Raw genomic sequence first — 19,511 nt, 5'->3', positions numbered from 1 at the left:
CACTAACGTCGTGACTTTGGCAAATGGATTCCATTTTCTGAGGAGGATGGATTGTCATCCTGGAGCCCCCCCTACACTCAAAGAGACAAGCTTTTCTATTTCACTTTTATCTTCCTTTTAAACAGTGCCTTAGAGATTGGACATAGGTTTCAGAATTCCTAAGAAAGACTGTCTGTAAAACACGGAGTCTGGAAGTAGATTTTGATTTGGGTGCTACTGTTTTCTTTTTGTGAACAGCCATTAACCTTTTTTGGCTACTAGTAGAAATGATGAAGAAAAAAGTGTTGTTTGCAACAGGCATTTTGTGTATACTCACACCCATACAACACTGAATGAGCAAAAATAATAGATATAGCCAAAAGAGATATTCCCTCACACCTAGTATAAATTTCCTAAGGGTTTTAGTATCACTAAGGTTAAGAACATTGAATGTGAGGCTGCTGGAATAATAAGAGCGTGTGAACGCTGGATTGGTAACTGTCTGTTTGGTCCAGAAAAAGTCACTATGTTTGCAGGTCCCCTATTGGTTGTTAATTTTGAAGACAGATTACCCTTTTATCAGTGGGGTATGAGGAGCGACACTAGATAAATGTTAAAATAAAAAACAGAATCCACTTAAGATGTAACAGAGGGATTATTCAAAACTCCTTTATTAAACCATCATAGAAAAATGGGAGAGGGCTGGGCGCAGTGGCTCACGCCTGTAATCCCAGCACTTTGGGAGGTTGAGGTCAGTGGATCACTTGAGGCCAGGAGTTCAAGCCAGCCTCGAACAAGGTGAAACCCTGTCACTACTCAAAGTACGAAAATTAGCTGGGCATGGTGGTGTGTGCCTGTAGTCCCAGTTACTTGGGAGGCTGAGGCAGGAGAATCGCTTGAACTGGGAGGTAGAGGATGCTGTGAGCTGGGATCTGAGCGCCACTGCACTCCAGCCTGGGCGACAGAGCAAGACTCTTATCTCAAAAAAAAAAAAAAAAAAAAAAAGGGAGACAAACAGATTGGTTCTGCAAAAACTCCAAGCAGCCAGCACCATGCAGTGTTTCTATTACAATTCTTGTGGTGTAGGAAAAATCAAATCACTGGCTTAAATTGAAAGCATGTTCTTTTCTGAAGTCCACAACTCATGGGAGTGTAATGTAACCTTGAACAATTCACTTCATTTCTATGTACCAACCTCTTCATTAACCTCTTCAAATTAGAATAGATGGTCTTCCAACTTTTAAGTTCCCTGTTTTATGTTTTATGTCTTCTACTGATTTGTCAGTGTAAATAATCTCCCAAGAAGCCATAAGAGCTCAATCACCATCTAGTGGTCAAACTGATTAACTGCCCTTGTGCTAAGACCAATGAGTTATTCCTAATGAGCTGAAAAGAAAAAAAAAAAAAGTATATTTTGTGAAAATATAGTAGAACATAAAAGAAATATGCTATCTACCTTATTAATGGAAAAGGAAAAAGAAACTTCTTGAGTTTAGGGGGCATCCAATTCATCTTCTAATTTTGTAGGTAAGTAGCTAAGGACAGCTTCTAATTGCTAGGCAATTGTTTACTCTTCTAATCGCTAGGCAGCACTCTGAGCATTTATGTTGGGTTCTGTCATTTAATCCTCACAACAGTCCTCTGCGGTGTGTACTTATTAACTTCATTTTATAGATGATGTGAAAGGAAGCTCAGAGAAGTGAAATAACTGGCTCAAGCTTACACAGCCAGCAAGTGGCAGAAGATTTCAACCCTGTGATTTTAACTACCAGAACTTGGACTCTCTAGACAGGGTGAATGGCTTATTCCAAATCCCACAATTAAAGAAAGAGGCCTAGCAGGAACTCAGGGTTCCCAAATCGCTGCCTGCCACACTCTCTGCTGTGAAATGTTTTGTTAGTTGGTGATACGAATAACGGTAATTCAGGTCATATTCATGTCACAGGCATCTCACACGTAGAAGCAAAGAAGAGAATCCTGAGTTTGCATCCTAAAATATCTGGAAACAAGTGGTTCCTCATGTCTAAAATAAATGCCTCTAGTCGTAAGGCCTCACAGTATCCTGCAGATCATCAAATCCGTGTATGGACGTGAGGACATTTTGTTTTGAGGCAGTTATATAATCATGGGCAAGTAAATTAGTCTCTCTGGCCTTCAGTTTTCTCATTTGCAGTGATGAGGGGTGCATTAATGTCCTAAAATGTTTTGGCTGTGACAGTTTATGACTCAATGGTTTGTCTTAAAGTGTCTTAAGAAGGATAGGATAGCTACCCACAAACTGGGGATCAAATTTTCTTCAAAATATCCTTCCCTTGACTTTAAAATGTGCCCTGGCAACCAGCCCTCAACACCTGTAGCTAGATGAGTTGTAACAGAGAGACAGAAGAGAGCTCCACATTTTCTATGCATTAAAAAGCTAATTTCCACTAGGAGACATTGAAGGACTTTAGTGATGGGAAGGCTTACATATATAATGGATAATGCAATCGGACAGAGCTGAATAGCTCCTTTTTGTCAACTGTTAGCTTCTTTGTGCAATCAGGTCAAAGACCAAGATCAAAACAAGGGCTGTGCATTGACTAGTTCACTCCTGCAAAAAATGAAAAGGGTCAGCTTTCGCAGAATATGGGCTCCTATGTTGAAGTCTGTTGAAGCACATGGCATATTTAACAGCATCAGAGCATTCTTTATTAAAATTTAATTTGTGTATGACCTCTAATGTTGAAGAATGCCAACCTAGGAAGAAGTCATGAGCTGAGATGGGGACAGAGAGAACACACAGAACTCAGTGACTGTCTATGCAGCTGGTTGCCCTTGAAAATGTCCTAACTATCCACTGGGAAAAATGCCTGCCCACTTGGGGTGATTACCAGATTCCAACATGCCCAAAGCAGCCTCTTGTTCAGCGGTAACTTGTTCTAGCGATTGTAGTACCAAGAGGCTAATGGTCCCCAGGGTAAAGGTTACTTTTAATATTTATCTACTGTCCTAAAAATCACCTAAGTTTCAAGTGTCCTGGGAAATTTGATATGGGAAAGAATAAAGGCAATTTGTTGACTAGTCACTGGTCATTTGCCTCTGGCTTTATAATATACATGGATGCCAGTTTAGATTGTGTTTTTTTAGGAAAAATTAAATGTGTGAATTTACTTAAGGAACGTCATCAATACAGAGATATCAGATAGCTCTGTCCAGAAAAAGAAAATGTGCTTATTCTCTACAAGTAAATTTTTATTTATTTTTCTCACTTCCCTCACTCCTTCAAATTTCCAGGTAAATAGTAGCCCAGGAGTTGTTTCATCTCTGTCCCAAAATACCTAGACAATTGTGGGAGAAGGAGAATGGCAGGGAGGGAGTAGTAACTAAAAACACACCCTTCAAAAGAAAGTGTACTGGACACACAGATGTGAGAAGTCCGAATGCCATGCACACCGTGTGACTCGCTTTGAAAATCGTACATAATCAAGGAAATGAAAATGAGTTAATTTTGTGCACACATCATTTAAAGCCAAATGAGCAGAAACTTCTAATTTCTTTTGATACTTGTTGGCTAACACTGGCAGTACGTAACAGGAATTTATTGTGCAGAAATATCTAGATTTTCCGTGATCTTGATCCTGCCCTTACGTGTCTTGTCTTTGAAACCCAGTGATTGCTGGAGGTGTGGTTCAGAAGACAAGTTTCCAGAATCAAGTTAGGACTCAGGTCTTCTTTTCTTCCAAACCAAACATTCTCGCCGATCCTAAGCTACCTGAGGCAGCCTGTGGTGGCCACAGCTCTGAAACCATTGTTAGAAGGATTCTACCCATCAATAGTCCTTCAGCAGAGTGGTATGGTTAACAGGGTAGGGTCTAGAGTCAGAGGAGACCTGGTTCAAATCCTAAATCTTTACATCTCTAACCCCCAGTGTCCTTGTCTATAAGTTGAGACTATAGCCATGTCATTGGATTCTTGTAAGGGTTAAATGAGGTAACATACATACAATGCTTAACATGTATACAATTAAGCACTAAATAATTGAAACACATTAAGTACTAAATAAATGTCAGCAACTTATCACTATTACCTGTATAATTATACCAACAGTGTGCTGACTCATACCCTTAGGAGTTGGCTGGATTCAGCCTTTTCTCTCAGGAAAACATACCTGATTTATTAATAGTGCTTTCAAGGACGCGATAAATTTCTCAAATTGCCCGTCTTATTCCCTAGAAACATGGGGAAGGCCTACCTCAAACAGCAACAGAGAAATCTATTGGAACCTCAACCTACCGCTGTCCTTGGGGCACAGGTGATCAACCTGCCTTGGAGAAGAGAGGCTCTGTGCTGAGGCTCTTTGAATGCTTTGAATAAATAGATCCCCAGATAATGTCTGACAGAAAAGGCTTGAAAACAAATTCTAAAAGAAACTGAATAGTGTTTATAGTGAGGCCCTAGTGCACATGCAAAAAAACCCCCACTGCCCTTGCTTAAATATATCTGATTAATTTCAATACATTTTTAAATGAGGCCTTTTTTCCCCTCCCTGTCAGTGTTTCAGCCAGTCATTTGCCACTTCTCATTCCATCTTAGTTCTCTGTAAAGAAGGTGCCAGAGACTTAAGGTGTCCAAGGCAATTTTGCATTTTACAATTCTAAGCTTTAGAATGAAGTCATCAATTTGCTTCATCCAGACTACAGAGCAATTATTCCTTTGCCTCGCTGGAAATTGCAGTGAAATCTTTCTAGTTGTCAATTTCAACTCAGTTGCAGTAGACTTTTGCAGAATTAATTGGTGATAAGGTTAGAAAATTCTAAGTCAGATGTAGGGAAAAATACCAGCTGGTCCATCATAAGCATTGCTTTGAAAGCATGCTCTAAAATGTGTTTAACCTCAAATAAAAATCACAAATATGGTTATTATGAATGTATGCACAGAATTTTATATTTCTAATTTTAAGAGGTTCTGAGCAGCTCCTTATAATGATTTAGGGAATCTCTAGATTCTGTTATGCTGAAAGCCTTTTAATGGTAGAAATCATATTGAATTATTTTTGTAGGCCCAGGGCCAAAATTTAGTAGGTGTTCAGTAACTACTGGCATCAAATCATATGTAGGTTTAAAGTACTATATGAAGACACAAAATCACCACCATCAAATCAAAGTGAAATATGTAACAGGATAGTATAACATTCATCTGACTTTAAACAACAACAAAGAAATCACAAGAGTAACTTCTCCCTTCAAACTCAGTCTCTAATCTAAAAATTTCCCACTGCAGACCACTGGGAACAACATTCTAAACTATTTGTGCTTCTGCAATAACTCTTCCAATTTGCTGGACCAGTGCAAGATCAAACGCAAGATATCTCAAATCTCAATGTAAAGGAACACCATGACAGCTAGGACTGTGGGTGAAGTTCATTCTTCCCCAGCAGACTCTGCCTTTCCTTGTCGGGGTTGGCTGTGCCCCAAACAGAGGTGCTGAGGGTAACGAAGCCCAAGAATGTTCAACCACAACCTGTCTGCGAAGGTGTTTGATGATGTTTGCCATTCAGGTGAAGATTATTTGTCTTTCAGTCCCACCTGAATAGCAAAGTGAACACTGTGCTGAATGCTCAGAAAGATGTTAATCAACCGTGCTGGACAGAGCAGAGCTAAAAGGCGCCTTGTGAGTGTCATAGTGAGAGTGCGGCTGTCCCAGCTGCAAAGCCCTGTTAGGAGGCACGAGGAAGCACTTGCTGCCCTAAGAAACGATGCCTTTGACATTTTCAAAAGATCTATGTGGCTGCCTGAAACGATGGGGTGGGGGTGGCAGATAGATGCAATATTTGGGAACCGAAGAGTGATTGCTATTGGTGTTGCATCATGACATAAGAGCTTTCCCCTTCTGATCACTTTCATTTGTATCAACCAAAGAACCGATCTCTGGCATCCTCAAAGGAATGCTATGAGGATATTCTTCATCTCTGTTCATGGCCCATTAACAATTTCTGGAGAAAAGATGGACTATATAATACAATGATCTGTCTAAAAGAAACTGTCTCTCCTTAGAGCAGGCTGAGCAAACCTCAGAGCATCTGCAGATGCTCATCATTATCTTCAAAAGTCCCCATGAGTTTTTCTCCATATTTTATTATTGCTATCCTGTTTAGGATAGGAAAAAAAAAAAAAACTCATAAAATTGTCTTCAAATCAAACCAAAGGAAAAGAAAAGAAAAAGAAACAGCAAAGGGAGGTTTAAAACCAGAGAACACATGAAAATACATTCTGCATTACTTCAGCTGAGTGGGAAGGACCAAACAAAATAGCCAGTCCCTTCTGCCCAGCTGGAAAACTAAAATTATTACTCAGGGGTTGTTTACAGCTCTCCAGTTCCTCCTCCCCACCCTCCTTCCAGGAATTCAGATTCCTGCTCAGTGGTGATAAGCTTCCAGAGGGGCAAGCTACTTTAACAGTGAATTGCTAGGGATTGGAATGAAAACCAGCTCCGAGGACAGAGTTTTCATTTTTTAGAACGTTGTCTGGGGAAACTTGAACTGATCAGTGGAGGAGCAAAGGAGCACAGGACACCACATCGACCATCGACAACACAAAAGAAGGCAAAGCACTGCTAACTGCGGGAGGCCAGGCGGGAGGCACGGAGCGGCAGCTGCAAGTTGCTCTGGGGAGGTGACGGGGCAGGGGCACTGGCTGCTGCGGGTTCCAGAGTGAGAGAGCTTGCCAAGTGCCCAGAAAGTGAGTGGCTGGGTATGCTGGTTGAAGGGAAGTTTTAGGATAAGCAGAAAAGAGAAGATGCTTATAAATTTTCAATGAACACCAAATTAGGACTTGCCATTTTGAGAATTCAAAACCCACAATCTGGATAAAACACGAAAAGAAAATAAAAAGCTGGGGATGTTAGTATATTTTATTCAGATTTGTGGGTTCTGTGAATGGTAAAAGAATTCACTGATCGATTACCTGTCTTATTGTAAACTCTAGAAATAAAGAGGATGATAAAAGTCTGCCATGAATCAAATGGCCATGGTGCCACCAGTTGTCATCAAATCCTTATTGACAATTTGGGAAAAGTATCAGATGGGCTATGTTGAGACAAACAGAATTTTCATGGAGTCCAAATATTTTATGCTCCGAAATTTACTTGGACATTTCATTTAGAAACATCTCTTTCAGTTTATGAGGAAAGGGTGTGGACTGAAATGAGTAATTTCCCAACTACCCTGAGGCAGACCAGATATAGGCCTACCTAAGTCATGGACAATTTTCATCATCCTCTTGGGGTTCTAGAACAGTGTGGAAACCAGGAGAATGAGGTACCTGCTATGTGGACTGCTGACAGAGGGTCCAGGCTGTGAGAGACTACACTTGCCTCGTGGCTGTTTGCAATGAACAGGGGGTAAAGAAAGAAGAATGTTCAGTCCAGGCAAATAAAGACAAGCTACTAATGAAAATCAAACTAAAAGTGCAGCAAAGGAAAAATAAATCAAATGAAATGATCAGTACCCATGAATTAAGGAAACTGGCTTTTCTTTTGTTGAAGAAGTGAAATAAATTTACATCTATGTGACTATCCATGGATAAAACACAAGTGGGGATTCCGGAGTCCACACCATGGTGGGCAGATTTCTCCTGACTTTTCATAGTAGAAACACACGTGTATATTTACTTACAATAAATATAAAATGCCCTATGCCATACCATGGATTTCAAAGATACTTTACATATTTTTTTCATCTTTTAGAATACTGAAACAGTGTCAACATTCTTGGCCTGTAAAAATTAACAATGGCAATATGAGATTGTCTTTGTAGTGATAAAGCCCAACTTAAATATTCCAGTTAAAGAAAGGTTAAAATTTGACTTGAAAAGCCAGTATTCCTTCACATTCTTACACTAGGATCTATAGGAAACTAGTGAATGTAGTAAAAAAAAAAATCCTAAAAAGATAATACATTTATCAGCTTAGGACATAAATATTTATAACAAAAAAAAGTCAAATGAAATCAAAACTTCTAAAAACTAAGGAAAAAATGGAATGAATATAATCATGAAGCTGGACGAAAATATATAACAAAACAAAAAACAAGCTTCTAATTACACAGAGAAATCAAGGCATAGAGGGTAGCAGGGGCTGAATTTGTCCTTTCATCCTTTGTGTTCAGTGAGGCAGCCGCCACCGACGCCTGCAGGTGAGTTGTTGCCATTTTAGGGGTGGCACGATTGCCGCAGACCTTCAGGACCACCACCCAGAAGCGGCTTAGCTTGAGTGTCAACAGAACCTTGACTTGCCTTAATGAGTCAATGGCTCACAGGCGTTCACGGTTCTGTGCACCTCTGGCCAAGACGCCCGTACGGGTGACAGCCTACCTTTTAAGACAGTCGTGGCAGCCGTGGCTTGAAGAAAGGAGCCACCAAAGGGACAAATGGGCACCATTCTAGCAATTTTCTTATTTGAGCAAGAAAAAAAATGTTCTCCCTGCATACCAGCCACACATTGAGTCCTGATTCTTTTGAAAACCAGAATCGCTCTTTTCCATTCCCGAGCGCATGCTGGGAGGGCATGTGGCAGGGCGGAGGAAGCGCACTACCCTGTGTGACAGCCATTGTCGGGAGGGGACGCCTGCCTGTGAACCCTGCGGTGGGTACAAATACATCACTCCCCCAGTGTTCCCTCCCATGGGCCAACTGAAAACGACCAGTGAACAGTTACCGTTTTCTGTCTGTTTGGGGTGCTCCTTCCTGATGTGGGACTCACGGACCCCGAGGTGTCCAATTCATCAGCAGAGGACCAGGAAGACAAATCCTATGTGGGAGAAAGAGTCTTTTAACAACTTCGTCTCCCAGCCCCACGGGGGCTCTGTATTGCACCATGCTGCTTCCCACTCCATCTCCATCCACCCTCGTGTCTCCACCACAAAAATCAAACCACTCCTTGGGAAAAATGGAATCAGACAGCTACAAGAAGAACAAGACCAAATTCTCCTAGTGTGTTGGCATTTCCTAGCTGTCTGTTTGGCCCTTCTGAAAAATATAGCTCTGATTTTGTTATTGCTATGTTTCACTTAGAACTTTATTATTTCTTGGAGACATGGATGTGAATGAGTTGATAATGGCTTGGGAGGTGAAGAAGTCTGCCATGGAGGCTGCTGGTCCCACAGGCAGAAGAGAAATTAACATATTCCAGTTAGAAAAAAAGTCATCCAGCAGTCTACCTTTTAGCATTAGAGAGATTTTATTATTTTTGGCACTGCTGCTATTCAGAGTGGACTGTTCTTTTGCAGGCTTACAGCAGGGCAAAGTGTGTGTTCATGACAGGATTTCACAACAGAAAGGTTGAAATCTTACCAAGCGTCGCCATACCTGCAAATGCATTTCTCAAAACCAATAATACCACAGTGCAGTCAATTTTATAAAAAAATATAAAAAATTAAATGAGCAGAGGTTCATTTTTTGCGTTTTTTACTGTACACATAATGGAGAAGTCATGTCTTAGAGGGATTAAATACAAAACTCAGATATAACAATTAGTTTGCTCTACCACGGCTGTGTAACTGAAATGTGTAAATTCTTAAACAGGTGAAAAAAAAAGCCACAGCAGTTGTGGTAATAGCATTAGTAACAATGACAAGAGAGCTTTTGGATTTAATAGAATCAAAGCAGTGTCCTGTTATAAAAGTTTATGTGGCTGCTTTTTTTTTTTTTATTTTGAGATAGGACTTGTAAGAGCTGTGACTGAGAGGAGACACTCCATTCTGACAAGTACTATATTCAAAGTCTTTCTAAAATGCATGAAGATGATGCTTCTTTGGTTTCCAGTAAGGAATGCTACATGATGATGTCTGTTTAGAGCTTACCTGCTGACTACTTGACACGTCTAATAACTTCTCCAGTTCCTTGATATGACGACTGACCTCCTTCAAGAGAAGTTTGAGCCGATTTCCAATAACATGGACTTTTTCTTTGGCTTCTAAACAGTCTGCTCCTTCAGCATTCACCAGCAGTTGGCAAGACATGTCTTGCAATGAGGCTACTCTGAGCTGGGATTCCAACAGCTCACGCCTTATTTGCTATGTATACCAAAATAAATAATGTTTCTAAGAATTTTTGTAATTGGCAAAAGTTCCAAAAGTGCAGAATGAGATCACCTTCACTTGGTGGGAAATTATACCTGAGCACCAAATGTGGAGCTCACACACTAAAGGATGCAGCAGCCCACGGCCTGAGTTCTAATCCTGCCTCTGCCAAAAATATTCTACAAGACCCCTCACCCTTTCTGATCTCAGTTTGATTTGATGCCTGGTCCACAGTATTATTGGAAGGTTCAAATTGGTTAATGTATATATGAAAGTACTTAAAATATAGATTAGTATGCAAGTGAGCTATAAGATAGTCTTTTAAACAGAAAAGTACAACATTAAGTCTAGCAAAACAGAAGTATTTCTAGGTATCCTCTGATATTTAGTCAAGATTTGAAAAAAAAAAGGATCATTCATCATTCATAGCTTAATGCCAGATGTCAAAGTGAAGTAAAATGCAGTTCCGTAGCTATTTCCTCCAGATTTCTAAGACTATTATGGTACTGAATTAAAAGGTACCAATTCTGTAGTTTAGGTGAGTGTTAAATGTTAAAGCATAACATTTTAAAAATACAGAAAGCTACAAAGTGCACAGCATTTTCTTCTAATGGAACTCAAATATGCGTCCTTATCTTCTATAAAATCACTTAAATACACTGTACATTATATTGTCCAAAGATCCTTGTATAAGAGTCTACCAGTTAATTTCCTTTTGTATTTGGTGCTAGAAAAAGTTTCTCCTTCCTCGAGAACTGGTATGTTTTGTTTTTGTCAGATAATGAAAGTAAGTTTATTCATTGTTTCCCATTTTGTTTTAGCTTTCAGAAAACTTGACGCTAAAGTTCATGTTTAATTTGGTATATTTAATTCCTCTTAAAAAGACTTGGCTGTGCATGGTGGCTCACGCCTGTAATCCCAGCACTTAGGGAGGCTGAGGCGGGCAGATCACCTGAGGCCAGGAGTTTGAGACCAGCCTGACCAACATGGTGAAACCCTGTCTCTACTAAAAATACAAAGAATGAGTGAGGAGTGGTGGCGCACACCTGTAGTCCCAGCTGCTCGGGAGGCTGAGGCAGGAGAATTGCTCCAACCCTGGAAATGGGTGTTCCAGTGAGCTGAGATCACATCACTGCACTCCACCCTGGGTGACAGAGTGAGACTCCATCTCAAAAAAACAACAACAACAAAAACAAACCAACAAACAAAAGACTTCATTGTCTCATTCTATTCTAATATTTTAATGGCTGTTTACTATAAGCCACCAAATATACTTCTGGGCCATAGATGTAACATAAAGTTTAAATTAAGCTGCCTTAATAAACAACACAAGCTAATTAACACTGATTGAGGACACTAAAATTTTTACAATTGAGCAATGACTTTAGAACCAGATTCTTAAAGCTAGCAGACATCATCTTCCATGCACCTGTTTACTTTACAAAGATTGGAAACCACAGGGAGTATAAAAAGTGTAAAATAGAGACTATAATGCAAAAGGTTAAAAAAGACACTTAACACTTACATTCATTTTCTGTAAATGAAATGCAACCATGCTAAAAAAAAAACTAGAGGCTTCCAGAGTTCACACTTCTTACCATAAGCTGTTTGTGATGGTCCCGAAGTACCTCTGCATCAAGGTTAGGATCAATAGGGACAATTTCATTTTTCCTTCTGTCAATGTTCTCCAGCATAAGAAGCAAACCATGGCTCATTTCATGGAAACCCTACAGAAAACAGTCTTAAGTAACTGTAGATCATATATTTTTCTTTTTCTCACAACTTAGATGTCTTTCAACTGCCACTATTAGCAAACATAGGTTGATTTTAAGGACATACATGCAACTCCTTTCTGAGGAAGGCACTGGTGCTGTTGTAATGAACTGATTGTGAGTTCATGTTCTTACCAAAAGCATCTAATTTATTACTTGGAGGAAAATTTAGACAAAAGAAAAATTGGCATCAAAATACTCAATTTCTGAAAAAAGAGTAGTGCTATTATACAGTTTAGAAGGAAGCATCTCTGCTGCCCTCTCTTCTCTGTGTATTCAAATCTTTCCGTCTTCTAAGGCCTGCCTTGGCTGAATCTCATATCCCCTTCATTCATTCATTTAGTCACTCATTCATTCATCCATTTATTTATTCAACATACAATTACTAAAGATCTCCTAAATATAAGGCACTGTACTAGGAATGAGTGCAGAGGTGAAACAGTTTAGGTAGCTGCTTTCAAGGAACTATTAGTCTTGGGGCACGTATAAACCTGGAGAGCAGGCTTCAAATCCTTCCAAGGCTTTCCATCGTACTCAGAATATGATCCAATCTCCTGGCCTAGACCTACAAAGCCATCTGAGGACCTACAACCTCCTCAGTCTTCCTTATCACTCCCTGGCTCAGCTCACTGACTAAACTCTGGTCACAGTGGCCTTTTTTCTGTTCCCAAAGACACTAAGTCCTTTCCTCCTTCTGGGACTTTCCATTTATTATATCACCTTCATAGTAACACCGTTCCAATGTTAGCTCAAAGAGCCAAAAAATTCCCTGACTACCCTCTCAAAGTGGCTTTTCTCAGTTACTTTTATCATCTGCGTTTGTTAGTATCTTGCTTAATTATTTACTTGCATTTAATTGATCTTGTCCTCCCCAACAAAAGCAGAGGCCATGCTGTTTCCAATGGTTTAGCACCACATCTGCCACACAGTGAACACCCAACAAATAATTACAGTATGAACGGATGGATAAATATTTGTAATGCTCACTTTGATGTTTAAGAAAGATCTGTCTACTTGCCCAGTAAATATCTGTTGAATAAATAAACAAAATAAGTGAATGAGTCATAGAAGAAACATTGGGACTGAGATAAACATGAGGAATAGTCTTTTCTCATCTGGACAGAAGATAGGATCTAGAGATTTTGAACATGGTCACATGTAGAAATGCTCCAGTAAAATGAAAAGATTGGGCACCAGGTTACGTTACTGAAATACTGATTTTGGGGGGGCAACTGCATCCCTCTGGAAACAATGATACATAGAGTCACACACTCAGCTAAATTGCTAGTGTCTGGCTCTGAGTCACCTCCTACCCAAAGCTCTACAGACCTGGCACTGCATCAGCGCATCCTGCAGCAGGCCCCGCCACTCCTCCAGCAGAGAGCACACTCGGTCCCAGCGCCCATTCATCTGCGACAAGCGATCCTGCAGGTCCTGGCTCTCCTTGCTGTCAGCCTGGATGAACTCGGGGCTGCAGAGATTGATGGAGAGGATGATGGCTTTGCGGTGGTCCACGGCCTTCTGGAGCTCCTGAAATCAACCAAGGAAGGACAGTAATGACAAAGATATTTTCCCTTGAAAATGTTTCACCCAAATGAAAGATCCATTAATTAAAACTGGTCTTAGCAGGATGGCTAGGTAAAAGACAGTGGGTGTACACCAGTGAGGACCGTACGGCAGTTGGAAGAAATGAATTAGATGAGTACTTAACAACATGGATGAATTTTAAGAAAACAGGGTGTAGAGTGAAAATGGTTGTTACACGGAACACAACAGCCTCAATACGTGTACACACACAAATCCACACTTTTAAAGAATAGTTCTGAACAACAAATGCCCGCTAACTATTTCAGAATAGCTACCATTTTGAAAATAAAACGGGAACATACAGCTTAGCCAGGCTAGTGGGTGCAGGGAGGAGGAATAAAGAGAAGAGGAGCCTTGCAGGAAACAACAATGCCCCTGGGCAGTGGCCTCACTGAGGAGTATGACTGATTGCACACTCTGTACAGAGGTTCAACCACAACAAAACTCAAATTTGTGGGCATAAGATGAAGCAAAGAAAACAGATTCCAGGGCCCTGGGCTCCAGATATCCTGAATCTGCAGGCTCAGTGGGCCACAGGCTGAGAATACTGCTTGTGTCACAGGCGACACTAAAGTGAAACGTAGGGAGAATGAATTGGGTGTTTCATGAGGTAACCAGTTAGGTTTGATTTCACAACAACCAGGCGACTGATTTTTGGCTTTGCGCATTTCCAAGTGCTCAATTCCAAGAACTTAAGCACAAGAGTCTGTATTAGTAATTAAGTATCGGGGTACTGTTTAAAATCCCCTAATCCAGTTAGGGTGAGAGATCCTAGAAGTCACAATGACTTAGGCTGCATTTTTAAATCATTTCTCGCTAGTCCTGCTATGTCCCCAATCTGTCTTGATTTTTCACTTCTCAATAGGTTCTTAACATACTATAGAATAGATTCAACCACACAGACAACATGAGATGAAGAGACACTGTGGAAAATACTTAATTATTCCACAGATTTATTCAGAGGAAACATTGACAGGAAGGATCAGGAGAAGGCGCAAAGGAGGGTGTCTTTTTCTTGTTATGCAGGATCACTTTCAAGGTCTTTTTTCCCTACTCTAATCTCTCTGAGGTCTCAGACCCTGGCCAGCATTTGCTTCATCAACTCTTCAAGGAATCTGGTTCTAATGCAACACTGCCTTACTAGAGCAATTTGGGAACTCCAGAGAAAAATGCATTTCGTAATGCAGATATTGTAAATCTCTCATGTGGTACTTTGTCCTGAAATTCATGGGGTGGTGTAGAGGCCTTTCTATAAAGATGCACCTTTTGGAGCACCTGGGGGAAGATTCATTTCTCTTGTTTGAAGTTTTCTATGTTTGAAAATTAAACTGAGCTGGGCATGGTGGCTCATGCCTGTAATCCCAACAATTTTGGAGGCCGAGGCCAGCAGATCACCTGAGGTCAGGAGTTCGAGACCAGCCTGGCCAACACGGCAAATAGCAACACAAAAACACAAAAAATAGCTACTAAAAACACAAAAAATAGCTAGGCATGGTGGTGCGTGCCTGTAGTCCCAGCTACTCAGGAGCTGAGGCAGGAGAATTGCTTGAACCCAGGAGACAGGTTACAGTGAACCAAGATTGCACCACTGCACTCCAACCTGGGTAATAGAGTGAGACTTGGTCTCAAAAAAAAAACATTAAAACAAAATCACACAATCACTAAAAGCAAGCCACAAAAACATCAAACCAAAATAAAAGGCATATATTAAAACCACAGAAGCACAAAAGCAGCACACACTTCATTCCTTATCCCGATCCCAGAGAGCCTGGGTAGCTACATTTTGAGAAGAAGCACATTTTAATGCTGTCCAAACAGAAAAAAACAAGTACTGATGGGTTTTAAAAAGAAACTGAGCTCTCAGTTCGTCAGATGCTCACAACAGTCTCCATATATTAATGCATTTTAGTAGCTGGGTTAAAGAGGATTTTAAGATCTAGAATGAAGTTAAGTAAGGGAAGTTATCTTGTGTACTATATCCATGCGAGCCAAACCAAAATCAAATGCAAATGCCAGGTGTTTTACCACAATTACTCTGGAGTTTTATTTATTACAGCAAAAATTGCTTCTACTACTACTGTAATCAATTTCAGAAGTTTCATTACTTGAGGTCAGATAATTTCATTACGCCCCCCACAAATTCATGCAGATACAATTTTGAAGAGGATTTCTCTCCAGTTCTAGGTATAGACCTGCAGCACCCTGGTCATTCTGTATTTCCATTAAAAAGAGTTCTCATAGGTCCTAGGGGTACCTGGATGCCCCATGAAACTTTAATTGGACATTTCTTAAAATATCAATTTGTTAGATCGTGCGTGATTATTTACATGGTATATAGTTCTACAACGTGGTCCATTTTCTGCCTTTGAAAACCATCTTTGGAACACAGGGATTTGGGCTGGCTGGATGTGAGGAGAGCATTCTCACTCATTTTTGTCAGATCCCTTTTCTGCTGCTGTGTAAGAGCAGCTTGAGCTAAAGGTGCCATCTGCACTGTCATTCATGCAGTGACACTGTTTGTCTGCCGTGGGAAAGGCAAGGGGTGCTACCTTGAGCTTTTTGATCTGGAGCTCGATGGTCTGGATGTCAGTGCTGAGCTCCAGATGCTGGAGATGTTCCAGCTCCTCCTCCGTGTCCCCGAGCCAGGCCCAGATGCTGTTCAAGTCTGAGTTAAACTGTTGCCACTTCTGGAGGTTCTGCTTCATCCTCAACTCCTTGCTCAGTGCCTGGGCCTGGAGAAGCTCCCATCGGTCAATCACACCTGGAAATACATGCATAGAATAGTGAGGTTCTTTTCCTCCACATGTGACGTTGTGAAATGCCACAGGTTGGCAGCTAACTTTAAATAGCAACAGAAATAAAAGTAATTCCACTGGGCATTTTTGTTGTTGTCTGGAAATAACAATTACATGAGTACAATGGCTGTGTTTTTTCTATTTGTGTTTCTAATAATAATGAAGCAAAAAAGTTAGCTACATGGGAGTTAACACTGTAAAGAGCTTTACAAAGTAATAAGTAGTCATATGCATGAAGTATCACTCAATTCCTGGATCCCTTCTAAAATAGGGCTCTGAGCACACACACATAAAATGCCTGGTAAGATATGTGAGAGACGGGGCATTAAAATAATTGGAACATGAGAGGTAGGGTGGCAGTGAGCGCCTGTAATCCCAGCTCCTCGAGGGGAGGCGGGAGGATTACTTGAGCTCAGGAGTTGGAGTCAAGCCTGGGCAACATAGTGACACTTCATATCAATTTAAAAAAAAATAATAATAAGGTGTGGTGGCGTGGTGGCTCATGCCTGTAATTCCAGCACTGTGGGAGGCCGAGGCAGGTGGATCACGAAGTCAGGAGTTCGAGACCATCCTGGCCAATATGGTGAAACCTCGTCTCTACTAAAAATACAAAAAAAATTAGCCTGGTGTGGTGCTGCATACCTGTCATCCCAGCTACTCAGGAGGCTGAGGCAGGAGAATTGTTTGAATCCAGAAGACGGAGTTTGCAGTGAGCCAAGATTGCGCCACCGCACGCCAGCCTGCTGACAGAGCAAGACTGTCTCAAATTAATAATAATAATAATAAATGAAACATGGGCAACACGACCATGATGGCACGCATCATTCCCCTCACTGTCAAAGGAGACTGTTATAAATAACTTGGAAGAAAGTTCTCAGGATAGAACGGTGTAGAAGGCCATGCAGCCTCAGTGGAACTTGGCTGTTCACGAAGTGCTTCTGGATCTTGTATTTCATTCACTGTTTCTTGAACTGGGCGCTATGCACTCACCAGCCATTTGGGTTTCGGTACTATGCAGGTTCACAAAGCCAGGAAGGCTCTCCTCTTCCTCCTTCAGCTTGTGCTCCAGTCTCTTCACAGAGTCTATACTGCCACTGCATTCGCCCAGCAGTTTCATCTGTTCAGACATAAACAACCAGCCCCTGTCACCCAAATCTTCATGAGTGCAAAAGCTTTGGGGAAAAAATATCTTAGTAGTTTCTCAGCAAGTGAAGTGTCTGTGTTTGGGTCTTCTGTGTCACTCTGCTAAAAATAAGATGGCCGAGTGCAGTGGCTCAGGCCTGTGATCCCAGCACTTTGAGAGGCTGAGGAAGATGGATTGTTTGAACTCAGGAGTCTGAGACCAGCCTGGGGAACATGGCAAAACTCTGTCTCTACATAAAATACAAAAAAATAGCTGGGCATGGTGGTGTGCATCTGTAGTCTCAGCTACCTGGGAGGTTGAGGTGGATCACCTCAGTCCAGGGGATCGAGGCTGCAGTGAGCCGTGACTGTGCTGCTGCACTCCAGCCTCTCTGACAGAGTGAGGTCCAGTCTCAAAAAAATAAGAAAGAAAAATAAACAAAGTTAGGCTGGGCACAGTGGCTCTTGCTTCTAATCCCAGCACTTTGTGGGCCAAGTTGGGAAGATCACTTGAGCCTAGGAGTCTGTGACCAGCCTGGGCAACATAGCAAGACCCTGCCTCTATAAAATGTTTTAAAAATTAGCCAGGCATGGTGGTGAGCACCTGTAGTCCCAGCTATTCAGGGTGTTAAGGTGAGAAGTTTGCTTGAGTCCAGGAATTCAGCTGCAAGCAGTGAGCAAAGATCCTGATACCGCACTAGAGCCTGGGTGACCGAGTGTGAGACCCTGTGTCTTAAAAAAAAACTTAAATAAGCAAAGTTCAAAAACATGCCTTTTAAACTGGTGATACATTCACATACAAAAAGCAATGCCTTAAAAATAGACTTTGCATACATGACTTTGCATGAAAAGTCCTTGAAGTTTCTTTAAGATTCATGAATCAAAACAGATTAAACCAATCTGCGATTTAAAACTCAGAGCCCTCAGCTGGCAATGCAATATATAATTTTTGGCAAGTTGCTCCCTCTTTCTCTTTCTTAAATTGAAATGTGGGAATGATAATGTTACCACAAGTCTCATGGGAACTTTCTTGCATTAAATAATTAAAATACTTAAAATTATAGAGCCCTAGCAAAGCCAGCTGTTTTATTTAAAAATGTAAGCAATGTTTAATAGGTATCAAGGGACTGCATTCTAAAGTCAAAGAAAAGCTTCCCAATTCATTTTTAATATCACATACAGTATTTAAAGATTAAAAGAACAAATCATTTCAAGATATTCCTGCTGTACTTACCATAAAGCCTTTAAGAAATCACAATGCCATTAAGTTACTTTGCTTACTTTTGGCTGAGGTTAAGTGTAATCCCAGTGATGTCAGCATAATTGTCATAAAACTATATCATATGTATTTTTAAGAAGTGGTTTCACTATAATAGAAGTTGGTATAATAGGCCAAACTGAGTAGGAAACAAACTCATGACTGACTCTCCCTGTTATGGTGAGGATAATAAAATCAACATACACAGCTAGAACAGTTCTCTTCCCTAATTGTAAAAAGTAGAACAGGTGAGTTGTGACTAGCTTTGGAGAAATTCATTTTTCTTTTTTTATACTAAGCAGTCTTTTGGATGTGAAAGAAGACACGAGGCAGAGAAGAGACTGGCTTTAAAATTCTCCTCCTTAAGTATGTGCAGGAAAACAGGTAGTTGTCTGAGAAAAATGATCGGATCAGTAACTCGAGTAGGGCAAATCACGCTCTGATAGACTTTATCATATATAGCTAATAGCAGCATAGCTAGAACTGGTAGCATAGCCAATGCCTTACTCTCTTTTCCCCAACTCCCTCTTGTTAGAACTGAGCATACTAAAAACAGAAGAGAAAAACATCCCCAAGGTCATTCACAAAAAAACTGCATGTTAGTAATCTATTAGCTAAAATCTGCTGCTCCAAGGATAACCTTGGTCCAAAAATTATTAGTTGAATTTGGAGAAATGCCTAATGACTTTTAGGAGCCAAAGTATTTTGTTGCTGTCCATGAAAAGAATCTCCCTCAGTGCTCAGTGTAAAGGAACAGGTTTGTCATTACAATAGGTTTGTGGCCCTAAACCCAGACAAGTTCTACTCAAATGGTAACTTAATAACAGGGCTTGGCTTTGCACATCCACATTCATGAGTTCAAGGGCAGCATGCTATTCAGAGACTACATAAAGCCCTTGTGCTGCAGACGAACTGTTCTTTGTCACCGAACTGTGGTTTCCTAC

The 19,511-nt window shown here is 40.7% G+C and overlaps 1 protein-coding gene across 18 annotated transcripts in view; it reads right to left on the bottom strand.

Annotated features, from left to right (window-relative positions):
- Window positions 1-19,511, bottom strand: part of SYNE1 (spectrin repeat containing nuclear envelope protein 1) — a 521,352-nt gene that overhangs the window by 1,665 nt on the left and 500,176 nt on the right. For 9 of the 18 annotated variants that reach the window (XM_064360546.1, XM_064360553.1, XM_064360548.1 and 6 more), the window contains 8 exons: window positions 17,178-17,304; window positions 15,942-16,153; window positions 13,135-13,335; window positions 12,793-12,834; window positions 11,632-11,760; window positions 9,815-10,027; window positions 8,671-8,763; window positions 7,278-7,336 (listed from right to left, as the gene is read on the bottom strand). In XM_064360546.1, the coding sequence (XP_064216616.1) occupies window positions 7,278-7,336; window positions 8,671-8,763; window positions 9,815-10,027; window positions 11,632-11,760; window positions 12,793-12,834; window positions 13,135-13,335; window positions 15,942-16,153; window positions 17,178-17,304 (1,076 nt within the window). The remainder of the gene's footprint in view (window positions 1-7,277; window positions 7,337-8,670; window positions 8,764-9,814; window positions 10,028-11,631; window positions 11,761-12,792; window positions 12,835-13,134; window positions 13,336-15,941; window positions 16,154-17,177; window positions 17,305-19,511) is intronic. The other 9 variants (XM_064360550.1, XM_064360555.1, XM_064360552.1 and 6 more) reach the window with 3 other exon arrangements.

Source organism: Aotus nancymaae, unplaced genomic scaffold (assembly GCF_030222135.1).
Source record: "Aotus nancymaae isolate 86718 unplaced genomic scaffold, 86718_ANA_hifiasm-v0.15.2.pri h1tg000040l, whole genome shotgun sequence".
NCBI classification, from domain to species: Eukaryota; Metazoa; Chordata; class Mammalia; order Primates; family Aotidae; genus Aotus; species Aotus nancymaae.
Note: the sequence above shows the minus strand (reverse complement) of the source record. Positions and strands in the feature narration are given on the sequence as shown.